At 41.7% G+C, this 19,796-nt stretch overlaps 1 protein-coding gene across 1 annotated transcript in view; it reads right to left on the minus strand.

Moving 5' to 3' along the window:
- RIPK1 (receptor interacting serine/threonine kinase 1) overlaps positions 1–19,796 on the minus strand; it is a 108,620-nt gene that overhangs the window by 1,916 nt on the left and 86,908 nt on the right. The window contains exons 8-11 of the mRNA XM_075828468.1: positions 16,993–17,080; positions 15,351–15,968; positions 3,419–3,472; positions 1,762–1,911 (exon numbers count right to left, since the gene is read on the minus strand). Of these exons, the coding sequence (XP_075684583.1) occupies positions 1,762–1,911; positions 3,419–3,472; positions 15,351–15,968; positions 16,993–17,080 (910 nt within the window). The remainder of the gene's footprint in view (positions 1–1,761; positions 1,912–3,418; positions 3,473–15,350; positions 15,969–16,992; positions 17,081–19,796) is intronic.

Genomic DNA, 19,796 nt, shown 5'->3' on the forward strand with positions numbered 1-19,796 from the left:
GTTTGAATCTTCAAACCTCCTACACTGTGTGCCGCCATTTTCTGAGCGACTGCACAGTGTAGGAGGATTAGATACAGTGCTCAGCAGATAGTATCACACGAACATACACGAACATAATACACACATCACATACACGAACATAAATTACCTGCTCCTGCCGCCGCCTCCGCTCCTATTCCTTGCGCCTTCGCTTCCTTGAACATATGGCCGCAAGCCGCGGCCGGAAGTCGTCATCTTACTGTCCGGCAGTGGTTTCCGGTTCACATGAGCTTCGTTTTGCTGTTCCCACCCAGACGGCGTACGCTGCAGTGAATGGAACGGCTTCCGTTCGCATTCTCTATGGGGTTGTATGTGCCGTATTCCATCTCTGTATGTGTCTTTAATCGACACATACAGAGATGAAAAAAAAATGGCAGCCCCCATAGAGAAGTAAAAATAAGAACAAAGTAAAAACTAGATCACGAGAATATAAATAAATAACATTTATCTTAATATCATATTAAAAGCAATATGATAAAAAAATAATAATTCATGACTCCTTCCCTTTAAACTCCTGGGTTGCTTTCGCAGTATGTTTTGGGTCATTGTCCATCTGTGCTGTGAAGCGACGTCCAATCAACCTTGCTGCATTTGGTTGAATCTGAGCAGAAAGTATATCCCTGAACACTTCAGAATTCATCCGGCTGCTTCTGTCTTCAGTCACATCATCAATAACCACTAGTGACCCAGTACCTTTGGCAGCCATGCGTGCCAATGCCATCACACTGCCCCCACCATATTTTACAGAGGATGTGGTGTGCTTTTGGATCATGAGCCGTTCCAAGCCTTCTCCATACTTTCTTCCTCCCATTATTCTGGTACAGGTTGATCTTAGTTTCATCTGTCCAAGGAATGCTGTTCCGGAACTGGGCTGGCTTCTTAGATGTTGTTTGGCAAAGTCTAATGTGGCCTTTCTATTTTTGAGGCTGATTAATGGTTTGCACCATGTGGTAAACCCTCTGTATTTTCTCTCATGAAGTCTTCTCTTTATTGTAGACTTAGATACTGATACACTTACTTCCCAGAGAGTGTTCTTCACTTTAGATGTTGTGAAGGGGTTTTTCTTCAGTATGGAAACGATTCTGTGATCATCCACCACTGTTGCCTTCCGTGGACCTCCAGGCCTTTTGGAGTTCACGAGATCACCAGTGCGCTCTTTTTTTTCAAGAATGTACTAAACTGTTGATTTGGCCACTCCTAACATTTGTGTATCCCTCTGATGGATTTCTTCATGTTTTTTAGCCTAACGATGGTCTGTTTCACTTGTTTCTCATGTTGTGGGTTCACAGCAACAGCTTCCAAATGCAAATGCCACACCTGGAATCAACTCCAGACCTTTTACCTGCTTAATTGATGCTGGATTAACGAGAAAATAGCCCATGCAGCCCATTAAATAGCTTTTGAGATAATTGTCCAATTACCTTTGGTCCCTTGACAAAGAGGCAGCTACATATTAAAGAGCTGTAATTCCTAAACCCTTCGTCAAATTACGATGTGAATACCCTCAAATCAAAGCTGAGAGTCTGCACTTGCCCATATTGATTATATAACTATATTCAATATGTTTTGGTAAACCGCTAAAATGCCAAAACTTGTCACTGTCCAAATAATTCTGGACCTAACTGTATACACTGGTCTTTAGGCCACTTATTAATCCTTGCAGTTAATATAATGGGTGTTTTATGTGTTGCATTTATGTAACCAATAAAAAATAAAACTTACCAAGAACTTCGCCATATGTATCCTGTGCGTAATTTAAGCCTTGAGTGACTTGATTACTTTTCATATTTGACTCCCCTCCAACACTTAAGCTATTATTGTTTCCAATCTGAAAAGCTGTACTGTTTGATATAGTCAAATTGACAGATTTCTCTAAAGAAAAAAGAGCAATGTTAGAATCGTGCTTCTCAAATAAATGACCACCCCTGGTAATACGTTTCAGCCCCCTTCATGGGCCTGTATCAATTATTACAAAACAGTATCAGATAAGAATATAATACAAAATGTAAGATATCAAATACATCCCCTTTTTAAAAAAAGTGCTCAGTGCAATAAAACAAAATACCAAGTTAAAAACATGATACACTCAATACATTTCATCTTTACATGTATAATAAATTAATCAGTACATCCTAATAACATATGTGTTAATTAGTTACTCACTCAGAGATCCAAACTTTCCATACTGCTTTGAAAGAAAGCGCCATATTCCAGCGTCTACACTTTAAAACTGCGCATGCTCAAACGTGTTATAATCCAGCAGTCTCTAACTATTACTGTGTATGCTTGAGGTGCCCTCTAGTGCTTCCATAATATATACATCACTGCACATGTCTACTAGCAACATCACGATAACGGTGGCCATCTTTGAAAAGGGCAAAAATTGTGTAACGCACTCTGCACATAGCCCTTTGGTTTGTGCATGTATACCATTCATTGCAATGAATTAGTGGTCATATAGAGAACTGGAAAATGTCCTTCTTTGAATTAATTACTTCTACATCACATAGAATATGTGTTTTTAGCACTACATATATAGAGATGTGATGTGCCTTGAAAAAAAGATAATCCCATGGGTAATGTCAGGCCAATAGTAAGATGATACAATTAATCCCCAACCGCATAGATACCTGTTCCAGGTAGAACAATCCTGCCTTCAGGGTATCCAGCCACCAGTGGTGTGCACATAGCATACCATAATGGTGTGCATATTGGCTTTTCCGTTCAAATTGTCGCAAGGTGTTCACTACAGAGCTACACCTAGGGAAATTTTTAAAGAAAATTAAAGCCCTTAACCAGACATTAACCAAGGATTACCGCGACAATTTGACCTGTAAAGCCCATATGCATGCCGTTATGTAATTGTAATAGCAATAGCATAGACTGCCGTAAAAAAAAGAAAAGAAAAAAAGAAACCTAACAGACCCATTATAAATCATTAGGATTTGTTGTGAAGATAGATGCGGGTTCCATACCTGCATATATCAGACAATTATGGCATATCTTGTGGATATACCATAAATGGTTCAGTTGGGAAGACCGCTTTATGAACAGAAGCCATGACACTAATGTGAAAAGGGCCTAATATCACCGTATTGCTTGCCTATAAGAATAATGTGTATTAGTGGTTTGGTGATAGGTTAAGAAATTACAGGACAGAAACAGAAGCAATGTCTCTCAAGAATTCATGCTTACTATCTCATAACAAGAAACTGTGCTTTCAGCATGATTTATCATACACTAGGTCTTGTTTTTGTCTAAAAATATAACAATATTTGGAGCTGGTGGCCAACATGGTGAAAACAATTACTGCATCAAATGTTAGAACCGACACAGTGTTTATTAAAAGGCAAACATATCATTTAAATGACTGATTTACCTTGAGGATACATCTGTGAATACCCAAAGTTTCCCATCGAGAACATACTGTTGCCTGCATCAACACAAAAGAAAGAATGGTTATCAAACATGGTAAAAAACAACTTATAAGATATGAACTTTTTTTGCAACCATTTTTTTTATTGCTCCAATGCCTCTGAAATTTTTAAAAAATGACAAAACTTTGCAAGTGGTTTTAAAGGAATTTTCCAAATTTTAAAAATTGTGTGCAAATGGTTTACCTGCAGTAAGATTAGTTTCTTACTAATATGCTGTCTGTAGCTGAAAAGTCTCTGTAAGCCAGTCTCACATGCAGTCATATGACCATGCTCCTGGTATTTATCTCCTGCTTGTGTGACCCTCCATACACTGAACACAAGGTTATCCCTCCTCTCCCTGTAGTACAGGACATCACAGGCCTCTTAGCTCCACTACTACCTGCCCCCCCCACCTCCCTTTCCCTGGAGAGATTGTGTTTCACATGGTGGGCAGCAGATAGTGCAGAGCTGTGTCTCAGTAGCAGACCGTGAGTAATTACAGCATTACCTTACAAATTGTAATAGAGGGTCATTCAGGCAGCTGTAAATATTGTCAATATCTGTCAGCGTTGAGATCAATCATGGGAAATATAGTCCTTTACATTGTAATCCGGCCCACAGCAAGCCCTGGCAGCATCAAAACAAAATCTGCTGACCATTCAGACACGTATACGTACTTTTCTGTATGTTTTTATAAGTTCGGAAAACCTCTTTAACCGGTTCCCGACTGCCGGCTGTGTATATACGTCCGTTGGTCGGGGTCCCTAAAACCCGTGCCATAGACTATTTAAGGTGCGGGTTTTAGCTTGCTGCCCAAGCGATTGGGCAGCTGAATGTCGGGTCTCCGGCAGTCAGTGACTGCCGGGGACCCTGAGGAGAAGATAGAAGCAGCTTTCGCTAAAAAAAAAGTGCAAAGAAAATGTAATAATAAATACACATAACATACCCACCCAAAAAAAATGTGTAAAGACATGTAATATATCAAAATTTACAGTAGACAATAACGTTTACAAATAAAAGGGTCTGTTTTAGGGTAAAACTATATTATTACCAGAAAAAAATAGCTAAAAGAAAGCTTTTTTTTTTACTGTTATTTTGAAACTTTAAGCCTAAAAATTCTAAAATAGCAAAAACTATACGGATAAAAATGATTTTAAAAAAAACCAAACCTGCATTGTAAACGGAAAAAAACATTGCAAAACCTAAACGGTGTCTGGTCTTGAAGGGTCAAAATAGCCCGGCCAGAACTGGTTAACTAAAAATATCCTAAAATTATTATTTGAATCTTTGGACAGTATCAGACATTGTAGGGATACATCATATTGACAAAGAGAATGGTAACTTCCATTTGTTAATTTATTAATACATTTATTAATACATTTCTAAGAGGAATAACAGAGGAATGGTACAATGCAGAGTTCTAAGGGTATGTTCACACGGCTTATTTACGAACGTAATTCGGGCGTTTTACGCCTCGAATTACGTCCGAAAATGAGCCTCGATAGCGTTGACAAACATCTGCCCATTGAAAGCAATGGGCTGACGTTTGTCTGTTCACACGAGGCGTATATTTACGCGTCGCTGTCAAAAGACGGCGCGTAAATAGACGCCCGCGACAAAGAAGTGTCATGTCACTTCTTCAGACGTAAATGGAGCCGTTTTCCATGGACTCCGTAATGGACGCGGCGTTCAAGCGCCTGCACATGCCGTTACGGCTGAAATGACGGGGCTGTTTTCTCCTGAAAACAGCCCCGTAATTTCGGCCGTTACGGACGCTGCCGTGTGAACATATCCTAGGAAATGATGCTTCAGCATTGTAATTTTATGGGGAATGCAAGTATCTACTAAAACAAACAATATAGTTTGCAGTTCCTCTAAGCAGAATACAAATTGCCATACACCATAAGCAAATAAATATTCCTACTCCAAATAAAATCCTTTCTTAAAGGCTATGTACATCTTCGAAAATGATTTTTTTATTATTATTATTATTATTATTATAAAATGTGTATCAGTGTGTTTAGTGCAACTTTCTAATTAGTTTTTATTAAAAATCATTTTTACTTTTTGAGATATAGCTGCTGTGTATTCTATATAGCAGCTGTATCTTGCGCTGAATCCTGTATCCGTCAGGTCAGAAGCACTGACGGGTTCAGTGACCGTGGGTCATGTGTGTCTCTGACCCAAAGGATCGAGCTTTTACTGATCACATCTAAGTTCATGAATTAGATGTGACCGATTACTAGTGGATCCTGCGTGTCAGAGAAACGCAGGACCCACTTTCACTGAACCCTGACAGGATTCAGGTCTCAGCGCTAGATACAGTTGCTCTGCATATAGAATACACAGCAGCTGTATCTCAAAAAGTAAAAATAATTTTTCATAAAAACTAATTAGAAAGTTGAACCAAACAGATAGACATTTTTATTTAAAAATGTTTTTCGAAATTGTACATAGCCTTTAACCATCTAACACAACGGGAAAAAAATTAATTGTCATATTAAGTTAACCCTATCACTATCGGGGGTTTCTGTACAGTTTTCACACTTTGATATACACAAATTAAATTTGAATTATAAAAAAAAGAATTAAATCTATATATTTTTAAAGAAAACACATTCTGAAAATGCCACCCAGCACTTTACAATCATGAGCGCATTCGTGCAATTATGCCTCAAAGCTTTTTGTGAAAAATGCATAAAATTCAGGTTTATGGCTAAAAATCTTAGGCCTCCTTCAAAAAGGGCTTTTGCCTGGCGTTTTAAACGGTTTTAAAAAATAATGTATTTTTTATGTGTTTTTTTTTTACATGCATTTCTGGTGACACTTCAATTTTGTACATGTACTTTAACTTTTTTTTCTGAAGTTCTGTAGAGTACCCTATGGAGAAAAACACCAGAAACAGCATACCTAGATCATGTTGCATTTTGATAAAAACTACACTGACCCAAATACGTTACAAAAACACTAAAACCCAAATGTTGTGTATGTAGACATTCTCAGATTTTACTATATACTTTAAACTAACATCTGGCTGCAGAGATCCAACTTAGACATAAAAGGACTTCGGGTACACACCTATACGCACACTTATATTGTCAGGCTTTTTGCTGACTATATCATTTTAGCTTTGACAGACCCCCTGAATTCGCTTAAAAGGATTGTCCACGACCAGACAACTGATGACCTATCCCCAGGATAGGTCATCAGTATATGATCGGTGCGGGTCCTACACCCAGTCCCGCACCGATCCGCCACCCCGGCTGCCGGATGTTTTGAACGGTATGCAGTAGTTGGAAGAAGATGGCTCCAACAACTGCATAGCGGCCGATATACAGAACTGCAGCTCTGCTCCTATTGACTTGAATAGGAGCAGAACTGCAGTTCTACAAAACGGTCACTATGCATTGGTCGGAGCTATCTGCATCCGGCTCCAACTACTGCGGGGTCCTGGTGTCGGACCCGCACCGATTATGTACTGATGACCTATCCTGGGGATAGGTCATCAGTTGTCCGGTCGTAGACAATCCCTTTAAAGGAACAGTGTCATCACAAATTATTTTTTTATATGTTAAAGATGTTAGTGCTTTATTAAAAACGTTTATATTCATTTGTGTGTTTGTGTTTTACTTTTTCTTATTTTTACACTTTTTCTTCCCTATGGGGGCTGCCATTTTTTGTTCCATTTCTGTCTGTGTCGATTAACGACACATACAGACATGGAATACGGCAGCCACAGTCAGATAGGGACTGCGAACGGCTCCCGTCCCATTGACTTCCGTGTACGGCGTCTGTGTGGGAACTGCGCATGCGCCGCTCCCACACAGTCCAATTCGAAATTGGCGCCGTCCGGCGCCATTTTCCTGTGGACCGGAAGTCGCGGCCGGACAGTAATATTACTAGAAAAGGAAGGAAGGATAGGATCCAGCGCTGAGTTGAGTTTAAAATGGATTTTCTGTTCCAAGTTTAATGGCATCGGTTTAAAAGGAAGTCCAGTTGTATATGTCCTGAGTGTGTAAGAAAGTGGAGGTATTGTCCTCGGGGCCTACGTGTTTCGGACGACTGCCGCGTCCTTAAACTTGGCTGTAGCTACAGCCAAGTTTAAGGACGCGGCAGTCGTCCGAAACGCGTAGGCCCCGAGGACAATACCTCCACTTTCTTACACACTCAGGACATATACAACTGGACTTCCTTTTAAACCGATGCCATTAAACTTGGAACAGAAAATCCATTTTAAACTCAACTCAGCGCTGGATCCTATCCTTCCTTCCTTTTCTACTACACCGTGTGCCGACACGAGGATCCGAGTGCTACTCTACAAACACACTGGAGTGTGTTAGGTGAGCTGGAGGTTCCCTCCCCAGTTTCTTTAGTAATATTACTACTTCCGGTCGCGGCTTCCGGATTTGTGCACTTGGACCAGCGGCAGCAAACGGAGCGGACGGGCCGGAGGGAGCCGCGGCGGCAGGAGCAGGTAAGAGATTTCAATGTATGTTCGTGTTTGTGTGTGTTTACTACTGTATGTAAACCTACTACACTGTGTGTTAGCTCAAAAAATGGCGACACACAGTGTAGGAGGTTACACCGTTCAAACCCCTCGTTTATCCCGGCACTAGCCAGGATAAAGGAGGGGGGGATGCTGAGAGCTCACTAGAGCGAGGGCTTTTAACCCAATGTTGCAATGCTGCAATTTTGGGAATAGCTCCATCTAGTGACCAAAAATGGGTAGTATTATAAATTAGAATGAATTTATAATATTTCCTGACTCGTGAAAAAAATTAAAAAAATTTGAACAATGTTTAATCACCCACACACTAAATGTTTAATTAAAAAAAACAAAACATGTTTTTCTGGCAACACAATGCCTTTAAGCGATAGACCCGTGTCTGACATTTATAACATATCCTGTGGATATCCGACAAAGCAGTAGGACAACAGCACACGTCTCCAAATCTTCAAAAAGTTTTTATTGTCAAAACATCTTGCGACAAACATGCAACGTTTCAACCCGCAGTGAGTGAAGGGTCTTTCTAAAGCCTTCACTCACTGCGGGTCGAAACGTTGCCTGTTTGTCGCAAGATGTTTTGACAATAAAACCTTTTTTAACCCCTTCCCGACATTTGCCGTACATGTACGTCATGGAAAGCATTGACTTCCCGCATCTGTAACGGCGGGGACCGAAATTAGCTTCGATCCCCGCCATTAACCCCTTAAGTGCAGCGCTCAAACGAGATCGCTGCACTTAAGGTGTTTGCAGCTCATCGGAACCCCAGTAATGAAATTGCCGGCGTTCCGGTGGCTGCAATGGCAACCGGAGGCCTAATACTGGCCTCCCGGTCTGCCTAGCACCGAAGCCGGTCAAGATCCGCCCGGCGGCGGAGCCTGATCGGCTTCCGTAGCTGCCGGCAAGATGGCGCCGGGTCAGGAGCTGATCCGGCGTCATCAGCGGTGGAAGTCAGCTGTACTGTACAGCTGACATCCACCTGTAACGGCAGGAACCGGAGCTAGCTCCGATCCCTGCCATTAACCCCTTCGATGCAGCAATCGAAAGCGATTGCTGCATCGTAGCGGTTACTAGCAGATCGCCAGCCCTGACAGGCAATCAGGACTGGCGACTGCTGTTATGGCAACAGGAGACACAATGGTCTCCTGCTCTGCCATTACGGAAGCCGATTTAGGCCCCCGCCGGGAGGCGAAGCCTAATCAGCTTGCTGTCAGTGAATGACTGACAGATCTAATACATTGCACTACATAGGTAGTGCAATGTATTAGAAAAAAAAAAATCTGACCGTTGGACCTTCAAGTCCCCTAGTGGGACTTGAGATAAAGTGTAAAAAAAGTATAAAAAAGTGTAAAAAAAAGTGCAAATAATAAAAGTTTGAAAACAATAAAAGTTTCAAGTAATCAAATAAAACACAATCACCCTTTTACTCTTATCAAGTCCTTTATTATTGAAAAATAATAATAAACCATATGTATTTGGTATCGCCGCGACCGTAACGACCTGAGGTATCAAAATATTATATTATTTATTGCACGCGGTGAACAGCGTAAAAAAACACGTAAAAAACGTTACCAGAGTTTCTGTTTTTTAGTCACTTTGCCCTACAAATGTTAGAATAAAAAGTGATCAAAAAGTCGCACGTATCCAAAAATGGTACCTATAAAAACTATAGCTCGTCCCGCAAAAAACAAGCCCTCATACACCTCCGTCGACAAAAAAATTAAAAAGTTATGGTTCTCACAACTTGGAAACAGAAAAAATACATTCTTTTTACAAAAGTAATTTTATTGTGCAAAAAGTTGTAAAACATAAAAAAGTCCTATAAATTAGGTATCGCCGGAATCATACTGACTCGCAGAATAAAGTTAACATGTAGTTTATAATGCGTGGTGAACGCTGTATAAAAAAAAACGAAAAAAGCTGTGCCAGAATTGCGTTTTTTTGTTTACCTGGCATCCCAAAAAATAGGATAAAAGGTGATCAAAAAGTTGCATGTACCCCAAAATGGTACCAATAATAACTACAGCTCGTCCCGCAACAAACCAGCCATCATACCGCTACGTCTATGAAAAATAAAATTAGTTATGGCTCCAATAAGTCAGGAAATAAAAAAATATGCAGTTGTGCCCGAGGGGAACATTTCTTCTGTTTGAAGAGGCGATTTATTAAGGACCTAAAATTAGGGAACCACGAAGGGGAGAGCCCAAACATATCCGCTGGAAGCGACGGTGCCCGTATTATACCAGGACAACACTTCCCAGCAAAATTCCCCAAACTGCAAAGGCGCGGAGTGTGGATCAAAAGGAGGATAATAAAGGACGCCATATATCAGTGCGACACCGGCCTGTGCAGAAAGGATTGTGTCACAGGGTAACACACATCTGTGGATCATTTTATTGTTTTTTTTTACCCAATTATTATACCACCTGACTATGCCCCTTATATACTCCGCCCGGCTTACATATGCCCTACATTATAAACGGAAACACCAGTAAGACTCCAAACAAAACTACTACCAAGCAAAATCCACGCTCCAAAAGCCAAATGGCATTTCCTCCCATCTGAACCCTACAGCGTGCCCAAACAGCAGTTTCCTTCCACATATATGGCACCGTCATACCCGGGAGAACCCTTTTAGCAATTTTTGGGGTGTGTGTCTCCAGTGGCATAAGCTGGGCACGACATATTTGCCACTGAATGGCATATCTAGGGAAAAATATACATTTTTAATTTGCACCATCCACAGCGCATTCATTTATGGAAAAGACCTGTGGGGTGAAAATGCTCACTACACCCCTTAATAAATGCCTTGAGGGGTGCAGTTTCCATAATGGGGTCACTTCCAAGGGGTTTATTTTTATTATTTCACATCTGAGCCTCTGCAGTTGTGAACCAATACTTTGTAAATCGCCAAATTAGGCCTCAATTTTACATGGTACGCTTTCACTCCTGAGCCTGGTCGACTGTCCAGGCAAGAGATTAGGGCCACATGTAGGGTGTTTCTAAAACCAGGAAACCCAGCATAATAATTAGAGAGCTGTCTTGTTATGGTGGCACAAGCCGGGCACCACATATTGTCCACATATCTGTGGAAAAAAATCCCATTTTCACTCTGCAACATAGAATTCACACTAATTTCTACAAAACACCTGCAGGGTTAACATGCTCACTACACCCCTAGGTAAATGCATTGAGGGGTGTAGTTTCCAAAATTGGGTCACTTCTGGGGGGTTTCCACTGTTTTGGGCCCACAGGCGCCCAGAAACCAATCCAGCAACATCTGCACTCCAAATGGCGGTCCTTCCCTTCTGAGCCCTGCCGTGTGCCCAAACAGCAGTTTATGACCACATATGGGGTATTGCCGTACTCGGTAGAAATTGCTTTACAAATGTTGGGTTCTTTTTTTTCCTTTATTTGTTGCGAAAATGAAAAAATTTGCGCTAAAGCTACGTCTTATTGAAGAAAAAGGATTGTTTTTATTTTCACTGCCCAATTCTAATAAATTCTATGAAACATCTGTGGGGTCAAAATGCTCACTACGCCCCTAGATGAATTCCTCAAGAGGTGTAGTTTCCTAAATGGTGTCACTTTTTGGGCGTTTTCATTGTTTTTTCCCCTCAGGGGCTTTGCAAATGTGACATGGCCTCTGCAAACCATTCCTGCTAAATGTTCTCTCCAAAAGCCAAATAGCGCTCTTTCCCTTCTAAGCCAAGCCGTGTCTCCAAACAGCCGTTTATTACCACATGTGGGGCATTGTTTTACTCGGGAGAAATTGCTTTACAAATTTTGTGGTGCTTTTTCTCCTTCATTCCTTGTGGAAATGAGTAAAAATAAGCTAAACCTACATTTTCTTAGAAAAAATGTTGATTTTTATTTTCAGGGCCTACTTCCAATAATTTCTGCAAAAAACCTGTGGTGTCAAATCGCTCACTATACCCCTAGATAATTTCCTCAATGGGTGTAGTCTCCAAAATGGGGTCACTTGTGGGGGGTTTCCACTGTTTTGTCTCCTCAGGGACTTCGTAAATGTGACATGGCCTCCGCAAACCATTCCTGCTAAACTTGAGCTCCAAAAGCCAAATAGCGCTCTTTCCCGTCTCAGCCCTGCCGTGTCTCCAAACAACCGTTTATTACCACATGTGGTGTATTGTTTTACTCGGGAGAGATTGGTTTACAAATTTTACGGTGCTTTTTCTCCTTCAGTCCTTGTGGAAATGAGAAAAAATTAGCTAAACCTACATTTTCTTTGAAAAAATTTAGATTGTCATTTTCAGGGCCTATTTCCAATAATTTATGCAAAAAACCTGTTGGGTCAAAACGCTCACTATACCCCTAGATAATTTCCTCAATGGGTGTAGTTTCCAAAATGGGGTCACTTGTGGGGGGTTTCCACTGTTTTGTCCCCTCAGGGGCTTTGTAAATGTGACATGGCCTCCACAAACCATTTCTGCTAAACTTGAGCTCCAAAAGCCAAATAGCGCTCTTTCCCTTCTCAGCCCTGCCGTGTCTCCAAACAACCGTTTATTACCACATGTGGGGTATTGTTTTACTCGGGAGAAATTGCTTTACAAATTTTACAGTGCTTTTTCTCCTTTAGTCCTTGTGGAAATGAGAAAAAAAATCGCTAAACCTACATTTTCTTTGAAGAAATGTTGATTTTAATTTTCACGGCCTACTTCCAATAATTTCTGTAAAAAACCTGTGCGGTCAAAATGCTCACTGTACCACTAGATAATTTCCTTGAGGTGTGTAGTTTCCAAGATGGGGTCACTTTTGGGGGATTTTGACTGTTTTGGCACCGCAAGAGCCCTTCAAACCTAACATGGTGCCTAAAATTTATCCTAACAAAAATAAGGCCCCAAAATCCACTAGGTGTTCCTTTGCTTCTGAGGCCGGTGCTTCAGTCCAGTAGCACGCTACAGCCACATGTGGGATATTTCCTAAAACTGCAGAAACTGGGCAACAAATATTGAGTTGCATTTCTCTGGTAAAACCTTCTGTGTTATAAAAAAAATTGTACTAAAAATTTATTTCTGCAAAAAAATATGAAATTTGTAAATTTCACCTCTACTTTGCTTTAATTCCTGTGACATGTGTAAAGGGTTAAGACATTTTCTAAATGCTGTTTTGAATACTTTGAGGGGTGAAGTTTTTAAAATCGGGTGACTTTTTGGGGGTTTCTAATATATAAGGCCCTCAAAGCCACTTCACAACTGAACTGGCCCCTGTAAAAATGGCCTTTTGAAATTTTCTTGAAAATGTGAGAAATTGCTGCTAAAGTTCTAAGCCTTGTAACGTCATAAAAAAATAAAAGGATGTTCAAAAAACGATGCCAATCTAAAGTAGACATATGGGGGATGTTAATTAGCAACAATTTTGTGTGGTATAACTGCCTGTCTTACAAGCAGATACATTTAAATTGAGAAAAATGCTAATTTTTGCAATTTTTCGCTAAATTTTGGTGTTTTTCACAATTAAATACTGAACATATGAAGCAAATTTTGCCAGTAACTTAAAGTCCAATGTGTCACGAGAAAACAATCTCAGAATCGCTTGGATAGGTGAAAGCATTCCGGAGTTATTACCACATAAAGTGACACATGTCAGATTTGAAAAATGAGGCTCGGTCAGGAAGGTCAAAAGTGGCTAAAGAGGGAAGGGGTTAAGATTTGGAGACGTGTGCTGTTGTCCTACTGCTTTGTTGGAAATTAAATTATGCCAGAGAAGGTTTGCCTGGCTTGACAGGAACTTGGGACTTGTGCTGCTTCAAAAATTTCCTATTTTTGGCTCAATATCCTGTGGATATGTTATAAATGTCCCTGGTGGGAAAACCCCAAGATCTCAAATCTTAGGCATTCACATACCATGCTCCCCTGCTTCTCATGAAGTCCCAACTTTATCCCATATCCGTACATTCCCTACACACAATCTAGTGTCCAGAAACTTTAAACTGCTAATGGCATCCAACAATAATTCAGCAAAATAAAATTAGAATCAGCATGGACTGGTAGCTTATTCCTATATAAAATGCTGATTTTGCCTATAGTTTTATACCTGGTTTGTACATTACTCCACCCCATCTCTTTCTCTACCTTTAAAACCTTCATCACACAAATGCTGAAATTTAGATGGCAAGAGAAAAACTAGACAGTAGCTTTAACAACGTTAACTAGATCTATAAAACACGGAGGTACGAGAGTTCCAAATTTGGTGCCGATTGGCTGACAGAGGGAGCCCCCTCCCTCTCTCAAACTTCTTAGATGCCACTGTCGCTATTGACCGCGACATCTAAGGGGTTAGAAGGATCAGAACTATTATATTACAGCCGACACCCGCTGCTGATGGCACAAACTCAAGTATGGCGCTGTGCGTTAACCTCGTCCCGATCCATGCCATACATGTACAGCGCAGTGGGAAGGGAGTTAAGTTCAATTTACAAGTCCTATGCAGTAAAATACTAATCTCTGCCTAGTCGTGACTAGACTTGTATAATTAATTTTTTTGTTTATGCAGGAAATTTGGAGCCCTGTATCAGAAAACAAACCACCAGCTGCTTTAAAAATATATAAAAAATGAATGTGGACCTACTTAGGTAAAAAACAAAACGGTGGGCATTCATTTGAACTTTTCCTTCTAAGGCCCCATGCACACGAACGTGCTTTTGCGGCCGCAATTCCCCCGAAAATCCACGGGAGAATTGCGGCCCCATTCATTCCTATGGGGCCATGCACACGACATGCATGTTGGAGAATGGACCGCAGAAAGAATGGGCAAGCCTTATTACGGCCGTGTTCTGCGGTCCGGGCTCATTGAAAATAATGGCCGCGGCAATGTGCACAGCCCGCGATTAGCGGGCGGCTCGCGGCTGTCTCTCCGTGGCCGGTCGACCCGAAAATCACGGCCGTGCACATGGCTACGGTCATGTGCGTGAGGCCTAAGGATCAGTTCACAAGGAGTTTTTTGACAAGATTTTTGACACAAAAACCACGTCGGAAAATGCAACAAAAAAAGGGCCGAAAATGCCTCCCATTGATTTCAATCTAAGTCTGAGGCGTTTTTTTCCCCGCGAGCGGAAAAACTGTCTCGCGGGAAAAAGAAGCGTCATGCCCTATCCTCGGGCGTTTATGTCTCTAACCTCCCATTGACATCAATGGGAGGCAGAGAAAGCGTATTTTGCTGCGTTTTTGCCCTTCGGCACTCAATGGCCGCGGGGGAAAAACGCAGCGAAAAAGGCAGAGCAAAATCTGCCTCAAAATTCCAAACGGAATTTTGAGGCAGATTTTCTGCCTACAAAAAACTCTGTGTGAACCTACCCGAATTCGTTTATACAGCAGACAGCCCATGTCCACAACTAGGAAGAGCAGGGGAGAAGTACAACTCAACAAACTTACCCGCTAAAGGGTCCACAGCCGCATTATACGTATGATTTGGATGCTGAGAACGGAGGATTGGTCTTCCTGATTCTGCAACTGGCAATTTAGAGGAATCAAACGGAACAGAAGTGTCAGTAGTATACAAATTTTGAAAGTCATGTGAAGAAGTGGGATGGTTTGTTTTCCACATCGCAGGCTGAGAAACTGGATAAGACATACTGTGAAGTTCATTGGGCTGATAGTAATCTACAGGTCTGCTAGCTGTGCCAAAAATACTTGGGCTTTGTGCGACATTATTATGGGTGTACGGTGGAGCCACATGAGCTGATGGTTCATTGTCGCTGCCAAATGGGATGGGATAATAACCCACTGAAGAAGAATTTCTTCCATTTGGTTCACTGAACACTTTCCTGTTTCTCAGTTCATTCAAAAAAGGAGGATTAGAAAGGTTTGTCACATTGTCAATGCGGCTTCCTATCCGATGGTAATTAATTTCATCTTGCAGTTTTCTTTCCAATAAGTCATCATCTTTGTTATCCTCAGACTCCACTGGCTCATTACTATAAGGAGTGAATAAACTCTCATTCACATGTCCATGTTGTAAACCCAAGGTGCTATGTAGCGATAGTGGATCATCTATAGGAATAAAAATATATATTATACACACATGCTTCTAAATAGGTCGTTTATTTTATAACAATTAAAAACAACAATAATGAAACTGTAACGCCACCCCTTTTTCAAAAGAATATTATGCAAATCTGTGTCCTGTGTGAAGACTGTGTGTAATTATAGCACCACCTTACACCTTGTAATAGAGGGGCATCCAGGCAGTTATTATAGAGGCATTGTCTGTGAGAGGGGAGAGGAATCATGGGAACTACAGTCCTGTACATGTTAGGCTTCGTTCACATCTCTGTCAGGGTTCCATTATGGCGTTCCGTCGGAGCTTCCCGTCAGAACGGAACCCTGGCTGAGAGAAACGGAAACCATAGTTTTACGTTTGCATCACCATTGATTTAAATGGTGATGGATCTGGTGCAAATGGTTTCCTTTTGTGTCAGTTGTGCAAGGGTTCCGTCGTTTTGATGGAATGAATAGCGCAGTCGACTACGGTATTGCTTCTGTCAAAATGACGGAACCCTTGCATAACTGACACAACGGATCAGTCACCATTGAAATCAATGGTGATGCAAACGGAAGCCTATGGTTTCCGTTTCTCTCAGCCAGGGTTCCGTTCTGACGGGAAGCTCCGACGGAACCTCCGAACAGAACCCTGACGCAGATGTGAACGAAGCCTTAATCCCGTCCACAGCAAGTCCTGGCAGCATCAAAACAAAGGTGCTATACAAAGCTGGGAAAGGTAATGAAAATGAACTACTGAGCTATGGTGGCATCTGGTGAGCATTCAGACACATATAACTACTTTTCTTTGTTTTTCATAAGCTCAAAAAAAAATCCCTTTAGCTGCCTATTCTTGCCTTCTTTAAACCAGGTTCACATAGTGCAGTTTTTAATCAAATTTTTTTTTTACAAAATATGGAGTGAATACGAAAACTGGAGGAGTGTAAATAAGAATCAAAAACTGCACCAAACTGCCCTTTGTGAACGTTGCCTTACAAAGCCCAGATTCCCTTATATTAGAAGGGTAAATTCTTACCTCTTGGAATGCTGGGAGGCTCTGCATCACAATCTAGCTGTAAAGATGCCATCCTTTGAACAAAGGCATCTGGTTTAGGGTATGATTCCTAAAATTTGGAAATAAACTTTAGTGAAATCATCAGGATTGTAGCATATTTTATAGTTAGTGCATCATTTAGCTTATTAAATTGATATGCAGACTGTACATAGCACTCGTGCAAAATGATACACTATATGGCCAAAAGTATGTGGACACCTGACCATCACACCTATAGGAGCTTGTTTGACATCTTATTCCAAAACCATGGGCTTCATGCTGGACCCCAAAGGCATCTGTGGGAATTTTTGCCCATTAAAGAGGATCTGTCACTAGTTTATTAATTCTCTATCCCCTAACTAATTACAGTGTAATTTTTTTTTTTTTAAAACATTTATTTGCAAAGTTATAAACATTTTTCTAAATATGCTAATTTGGCTATACTTGCCAAATGGGAGGTTACTCTTTAATTTCGTTCTGGGCCGTGTAATGTTTTCTGTATCCCTCTGTCCAATAAGCGTCATACAGCTTCCCCCCCTTCCCTTCCCTGCCCAGCAACACAACGTGATCTTATAGTGTATACAGCTTCCATTCCCGACTGTTTTCAACTGGTGATACCTCTGGTTGTTTCACAGCTAGAACTGCGATCCTGGTGCCATATAAAAGATTAGAATCTTATCTTTCATATGTCACCACTGTTCTAGGTGGATCACAGCAGGAGATATGGGTGTTTTAAGTGATTCCCCTTCCCTCCAGCCTCAGTCTCCCACACTGTGTAAAGCAGCTTCATGCTGATAGGACAGCGTCAGAGGCTGTCAGGTAGCTCCACCTCAGGAGAATAGCTGGTGTTGACACCTACTTGTCTAGTATAGCCTCATTTGCATATTTTAAAAAAAAGCTCATAACTTTTAAAGTAATAAACTTTTTGGGAGACAACTTTCACTAGCATTATCAGTGTAACTGTAATGGCAGGGGGTAGGGAGACGGACAAGTGAGCCCTAATCTACCCGCCACTCTGTCCCTGCCTACTTGCAACGACCCGCCCTAGGCGACGGGGTACAACTGGGCGGCGGTCCCTGCGCTCAGTAAGTGCACGACAAACACACAAAGGAACACAAGCAAGGAAAAGGGGCCGTTGCCCACGGCAACACCGTGAGCAACCAGAGTGGTGAACGAGCCGAGTCAAGCCAGGAGTGTGCGAGGTACAAAACGAAAAGCAGAAGAGTAGTCGGTAAGCCAGGGTCTGTATGGAGCAGGATCAAAAATACCAGGAGCTGTAGCTGGGCCAGGAAACCACAAGGAAAGAATCACAAGGACCGAGGGACAGGAAGTGCAGGCTTAAATAGACCGAGGGCGGGAGCTAGCTGAGTCTGGCCAGGTTACGATAGGCTCTCCCACTCCTAAGCCTGCCAGCCTGAATGGTGGAAGCAGGAGTCAGTCTCAGGGATGTATTCTCAGGTGCTGACTGATTAGTTCTGGGAGTTAACCCCGAAGGTGTGCCTGGCAGATCCTTTACAGTAACAGCGCATATTAGATCAGATAGCAGATAAGGCATTACTAATCTATTGACAGATTCTCTTTAAAGAGGCTCTGTCACCACATTATAAGTGCCCTATCTCCTACATAAGGAGATCGGCGCTATAATGTAGGTGACAGTAATGCTTTTTATTTAAAAAAACGATCTATTTTTACCACTTTATTAGCATTTTTAGATTTATGCTAATGAGTTGCTTAATGCCCAAGTGGGCGTATTTTTACTTTAGACTAAGTGGGCGTTGTACAGGGGAGTGTATGACGCTGACCAATCAGCATCATGCACTCCTCTCCATTCATTTACACAGCACATAGCGATCCTCTTAGATCCTTATGAGTTGTCTTATACTAACACATTAACAATACTGAAGTGTTTAGAGAGTGAATAGCCATTCCCCGGGATGTCTATTCACAATCTCTGCACTTCGTTACTCTGTCTGTTGTAGTTACAGCAGAGGACGCGTAATCTCGCGAGATTACGCGGTAAATGACAGGTTACAACGAGATTACGCGTCCTCTGCTGTAACTACCATAGAAACAGTAACGAAGTGCAGAGATTGTGAATAGACATCCCGTGGAATGTCTATTCACTCTCTAAACACTTCAGTATTGTTAATGTGCTAGTATAAGACAGCACATAAGGATCTAGCAGGATCCCTATGCGCTGTGTAAATGAATGGAGAGGAGTGCATGATGCTGATTGGTCAGCGTCATACACTCCTCTGTACAACGCCCACTTGGTCTAAAGTAAAAATACGCCCACTTGGGCATTAAGCAACTCATTAGCATAAATCTAAAAACGCTAATAAAGTGGTAAAAATAGATCATTTTATTAACCCCTACCCGCACCAGGACGTAACTGTCCGTCGTTGCGGGAAGTTACTTCCCGCACGAGGACGTACAGTTACTGAGTTAATCCCGGTGCACACAGTCGGCGACAGTGTGCACCGGGAACCAGGAGGTCAGCTGTCGCCGACAGCTGACACTCCCCTCTTGCCGGCCAGCGTTCCTTTGCCGCTGATTTCGGCGCATTAACCCCTTAAATTCGGCGATCGGGTGCAATCGCCGAATTTTAGGGGTTTCTAACATATCGGCAGACCCCCGTCCGAAATCGCGGGGTCTGCCGATAGTTAGTATGGCAAACGGAAGCCAAACAATGGCTTCCGGGTCTGCCATGGACAGAAGCCCATCAGGACCAACCTTCGGCTGGTCCTGATAGGCTTCCTGTCAGAGTGACAGAAAGTCACTGTGCC

Source organism: Rhinoderma darwinii, chromosome 5 (assembly GCF_050947455.1).
Source record: "Rhinoderma darwinii isolate aRhiDar2 chromosome 5, aRhiDar2.hap1, whole genome shotgun sequence".
In the NCBI taxonomy this organism is placed as follows: Eukaryota; Metazoa; Chordata; class Amphibia; order Anura; family Rhinodermatidae; genus Rhinoderma; species Rhinoderma darwinii.